At 38.1% G+C, this 6,000-nt stretch overlaps 1 protein-coding gene across 4 annotated transcripts in view; it reads right to left on the bottom strand.

Moving 5' to 3' along the window:
* The window catches only part of ULK4 (unc-51 like kinase 4), a 711,191-nt gene that overhangs the window by 480,566 nt on the left and 224,625 nt on the right, over positions 1-6,000 (bottom strand). For all 4 annotated transcript variants that reach the window (XR_003309577.1, XM_023231716.3, XM_026454879.1 and 1 more), the window contains one exon: positions 351-484. Coding sequence is in view for 3 of the 4 variants with exons in the window: in XM_023231716.3 (XP_023087484.1) it covers positions 351-484 (134 nt within the window). In the remaining variant the exon portion in view is untranslated. The remainder of the gene's footprint in view (positions 1-350; positions 485-6,000) is intronic.

Here is a 6,000-nt window from a genome sequence, read left to right as displayed (position 1 = left end):
AATTCTTTTCTTCTGATTTAGGCAAAAAAGAAAAGTTACCCCCCAATACTAGCATAAGTCCAATTTTAAGGAATTAAACCACTTTTCTTTTGTGTATTTTCTAAAATCGCCAGTTTACCTCAGATCACACCTTAATGTGACATTGTCTCATCATGGCTCATCATGTCATTGATGCAAAATAATTACAAAAACAGAAGCAAATTTAAATCTTGAAACTACACATTCATGAAAAATTGTCTTTGCATTTGCCTTCAAGAACAGACAAGTAAGACTAAAAAAGAACTGATGCTAAAAGCCAAGTCTTAGAAAGGTAAGCAGGAACAGGGCCTGACGACGAGACTCCAATTTACCCAGGATTCGTGGCAGCTCCTGCACGATGTGACGGATGAGAAGATCCAGACACTTGGACAGGTATTCATTGCCACTTTGTTGCTCCTTGCCTGGAGTGGTCTTTCTGCTGTCTCTCTCGATGTACATCACCAGTCTACATACAGGAAAGTGCAAAGATTACCTCTCATGATAAAACACTTGATAGCATCGGTCCGAAAATGCCGCCAAGGCAAGTGTTTCCAGAGGGCACCCCCCCAATCACATTGACGTTTAGATTTGTAGCAACTTGTCAGGCACAATTTTTGCCTCAGAAAACTCAAAACATTTATGGAGAAAGAAAACAAAGCAACTTCAAATCTCTCTGCTAATGTCCTGATTTCATTTGCCTTGGCCAACGGAAACAAACAAGATTCACCAGGTGATAAATGCAAGACAAAGAGATGTCTGGACAGAAGAGGGCTCTTTATGTTTCAAAGGTTCAAAGTAAAGCCGCATGTTAACTGCACATTTGTTTATCATTAGTATTCAATTTGCTTGGGACCCTAGATAATTCATATGAATTTCAATTCTCTCAGTAAATTGTGTACAGAAATCCAAAGAAAATGTTTCATTTTAACACTGGGTTATACAGATGACAGACAATATCTAAATATCTGGCTTTTACATGTCTCTTTATCTACTAGTTTTATGATACCTGCCTTTTAAAGCTAACTTATTTCTTCTTTCAAACTACTGGCATTCTTTAAACATTCATTTCTGAACCAACCACTTCAACCCAGAACCAGGGAGTCTACTGGACCATCACCTTAGACATTTAAGGTGTTACTACAAACTTTTAGGTCCTCTCCACATTTTCTCTCCTTTGCTGGACCTGCTGGTCATTTTCTCAAATTCCCATTTCCCACAACCCCCTACAGCGCAGCAAGTTCACTGATTTCACCATGCAAAAGGCCCTGTAAGACAATCTCCCTGGTTACCATCATCCATCTATCCATTTCTGTTATTCTCACCCATCAACCCAACTTTTACTTCTCAGGAAGAACTTCCAACCAATCTCCATTGTAAATTGGAGTTTTATATATAATACACACATATACATAAGATGTATTGAAATCTTGATACTTAGCATTTATGTGGCTCTCAATAGATTTATTCACGCATTTGTGTTTCCATGTATTACTATTTGGACCTCATCATGTGAGGATGAACCCAAATCAGGAAGTTAGCCTTGATTCTGTATCAGCCAGTTAGCATCTTCTGTTCTAGTCACCAATTACATGGCTACAGCCATAATTACTGTTCAATCTACTTGTTCCTCAGTCGCCTTCAATCCAGCTTTCTAGGTCGTCACTATCTCTAAGGTCACATGACATCAAATCCAATGGGCCTTCATCTGCCTTCACCTATACAAGTCAACAGCATTCAACACTGTTGCCACTCCTGCTGTTCCTCTACCATAACATCATCCTTTATTAGCTTTCTTCTCCAGTTTCTCTGGTTGTTCCTTCTCTGTCTTTTGCTGGTTCATGCTCTTAAATGCTGAAGTCTGTCAAGACTGAGTTCTAGGCCCACAACTATCCTCTTTCTACCTGTTTAACCCAGGCTATCTCATTCTTACCAATGATTTAAATTACCACTTATCTATACAGATATCTTCCAATTACATATCTGCAGCCCAAACCAGATCTCTAAGTTACATACCAATATATTCAACTGCTGACTTGACATCTGATTTTATCTGTCTTAAAGGGACTTCAAACTCTATATATCCAAAATAAAAATCATCATCTCACCAAACCTGGTTGTCTTCTGGAGCACAATATCCCACTGTATAGTATCACTCTCTACCTTATTAAACAAACCAGAAAACTAGGAGAGTCATCCTTAACACCTCCTTTTCTCTCACTTCCCATATTAAGTCAATCATTGAATATTCTTCCAACTCTTTCACTTCTCCACTCCAAACCAATAGCAAGCTAGCATACTTCCTTCTCCTGGACTATTACAATAGACTTCTAGCTAACTAGTCCATCTGCTTCTACTCTGCCACTCTAATCCTTGCACACTCTACATCTAAACTAATCTTATCTATCAGGTCACTCCCCTATTTAAAACCCTTCCATGGCATCTCATTGCTCTTCACATAGGAGTTCTGAAAACTCCCTATCATGACCTTCATGGCCTGACCCCCAATTACCTCTCCAGTTTCGTCTTGCTTTCTCTCCCTCCTGTCACACTGGGTTCTCTGTCTCTTAAATAGAGTACCTCCCCATGCAACAAGCCACTGCCTCTGCCTAGATGGCTCTTCTCTTCCCCCTTTGCCAATAAATTCATATGCATGTTTCATAACTCACTGTAATCTCCAATGACTTCCTTAAATTAAAGCCCTCTATGGTACTGTCTCATAGCATGGAAGGATTACCCAACTGCAATTTTATAGTATATTTTTAATTATTTGATAATGTTTGTCATCCCAGTAAACTTAAAAATACCTAAGGGCAAGGACTATATCTGATTCTTCTCACCACACCCTTCCACTTCTGTGCACAGTTCTTAACTCTAATTTAGTGTTCAATACATATTAGCTGAATAGGTAAACATTGCTGTTGAAACTGCCATAAAGTTCTATCTAGTTCTCCACAGCAATTCCTTCTCATTATTCCCAAGGCCCATTTCTTAATTCTGCTATTTAATGTGTGTTTGCTTAAAATTTATAACGCATATAAAAAGTTAAAAAAATAAAAAACTTCCACCTAGAAAAAAGTACCAGAAGCAAAAAGACCAACTGGAGAAAAATATTTCCATTTCATATCACAAAATGTTAATATTATATGTGTACACACACACATATGCCCCCAGATAATAATTAGAAAAAGACTAACAAAAGAAGAGGAACAAATGAACAAGGACTAGGAAAAGGCAGTACACATAGAAGAAAATATAAATGGTTCAAGAAAAAGACATTCTGTTTCACTCCTAATAAAATAAATATACATAAAATGACATCTATTTTTACCTCATGGGGCCAAAACTCAGAAAATCTGACAAGACTGCCATCAAGACTCTGAAGATACTGATACTCCAGTACATTGCTGCTGGAAATGTAATTGAGTATAAATCCCAGACAGAGTGAGCTGCCAATAATTTGAAAATTAATAATCTAGTAATTTCATCTCTAGGAACAAAGTATTCTATAGATATACTTGTACACATATGATATGACACATACACAGTTTGCTATTTATAACGTCAAAATTTGGGGTGGGAAGTATTTAGCAAAAGCGGACTGGTTAAATAAAATATAGCACATAATTAGAATGCGGCTGTCAAAAAGCAGCAGCTCTTTATACACTATATGAAAAAGCTACAATATATGTTTTTAAGAAAACAAGCAAAATTCAAAATAGGGAACTTTTCCTTATAAAGGGAGGGAAATAATCCATATTCATATTTGCTTAGATTTTTTAAAAATCCAGAGCGATAAATAAGCTAATAAGGATGCTTAATTTTGCATGGTGGCAATCTAGGGTAATGAAGCATAGACGAGAAATTTTTCGCTTTTTTTTTTTTTTTTCGTTTTTGAACCATGAGTATGCATTACCTACTCAAAGTTTTTAATGTATGTATGTGTGCGTGTGTATATACGTATACACACACACACATATATATATATACACACACACACACACTTTTTTTTTTTTTTGGAGAGGGAATCTCACTCTGTCACCCATGCTGGAGTGCATGCAGTGGCACAATCTTGGCTCACTGCAACCTCTGCCACACAGGTTCAAGTGATTCTCCTGCCTCAGCCTCCAGAGTAGCTGAGATTACACGCATCTGCCACCGCGCACAGCTAATTTTTGTATTTTTAGTAGAGATGGGGTTTCACCATCTTGGTCAGGCTGGTCTTCAACTCCTGACCTTGTGATCCACCCGCCTCAGCTTCCCAAAGTGCTGGGATTACAGGTGTGAGCCACCATGCTCAGCCAATGTTTTTAAATATTAAGTGATATTGTTGTCCCACAGAGCCTTTTTACAACATGATTTAGGAGATACAATGTTCAATTTCCCAGGATGCCCTACCAAATAATAAATGATGAGTGCAAGGCAAACAGACAGCCCAATTTGTAAGATTTATGCTTTCTCACAGTGTCAAGTGTCAGGCTGACTTTACAAAAGAAGTAAACCAACAGTACTCCAGCAGTACCCCAAAACTTAATTGTGGTTTGTGTCCATTATGATTCCTAGATTCTTTCTTTCAGCAGGGTCAAATCTTTTACCTTGACAATATTGAAACAGAGATGTCAACCAAATCTGTAAACAATTCTCACCTGTTGTACTTTCTGACAGTGTGATCTTGTACAAATTAAATTCTTACAAACTTCAGTTTTCTAATTTAAAAAATGGGATAATGCCTGCCTTACAACTGCTGTGAGGATGTAAATGACTTGGTAAAGACTCAAGAAACAGTAGCTACTATTATCAACACCACCAAACCTGGGATACTGCTTTCTTGAGTACACAAATCTTAAGAGAAAATCCCCAGAGAAGGCTAACACTCTGCTTTCCATCCCATTCTCTGAATCACGAATCACCATGCTCAAAAGTCCTGCCCCACTTCCCCTGCATTTTGAAGAACTGCCTCAACTTATTAAAATGAAAGAGAGGCCCGGCACGGTGGCTCATGCCTGTAATCCCAGCACTTTGGGAGGCCACAGCAGGCGGATCACCTGAGGTCGGGAGTTCGAGACCAGGCTGACCAACATGGAGAAACCCCGTCTCTACTAAAAAACATACAAAAATTAGCTGGGTGTGGTGGTGCATGCCTGTAATCCCAGTTACTCAAGAGGCTGAAGCAGGAGAATCTCTAGAACCTGGGAGGCAGAGGTTGCAGTGACCGAGATCACGCCATTGCACCCAACCCTGAGCAATAACAGTGAAATTCCATCTCAAAATATAAATAAAATAAAATAAAATAGAGCCTGACATCTCTTCAGAGATGAGACAGAATTTGATGCCATTAAAATGGTTCTACTCCCTTTGATATAGGAAGAATAGAAACATTTTCTTTAAGGAAATAGTTTTGTCTTCATTAAACATGCAGAATATATAACCATTTATTTACCCATCATCCTACTAAAAGACATGACGGGTGCTTTCAGCTTTTCTTCTCAAAAAGCAATGCTTGAGAAACACTGTTGCATCTGTCTCCTGGTACACTTGTGCAAGAGTTGCTAGGGTACATATATAGGAATGGAAACTCAAATATGCAACTTCAGGACACTGCCAAACTGGTTTCCAAAGTAGCTGTCCCAATTTATTCCCACCAGTAGCGTATGTGTTCCCTCTAAGTTACAACCTCACCAATACCTACTGGTATCAGATTTAATTTCTACTCATCTATTTACAGAGTCTAAAGTGGTACCTTTAGTCTTAATTTGAATTTTCATAACTATTAATGACATTGAGAATTTCTGAGGAAAATGAGGAAATATGAACAGTAAGTGCCTGAAAATGGCTATTTCTGAAATGCCTATTCAGGTCTTTTGCTCATTCTCCCATCAGGTTGTTGATCTTTTGTCACTGATTTGGAGACATTAATTATACAGTCTGGATCTTTTATCTTCTTCCTCTTTGTCCCCTTTTTTATCCTCTTTCTTCCTTCTTCTT

This window comes from Piliocolobus tephrosceles, chromosome 2, assembly GCF_002776525.5.
Source record: "Piliocolobus tephrosceles isolate RC106 chromosome 2, ASM277652v3, whole genome shotgun sequence".
NCBI classification, from domain to species: domain Eukaryota; kingdom Metazoa; phylum Chordata; class Mammalia; order Primates; family Cercopithecidae; genus Piliocolobus; species Piliocolobus tephrosceles.
The sequence above is the reverse complement of the archived record's forward strand: the minus strand, read 5'-3'. Positions and strand labels throughout refer to the sequence as shown.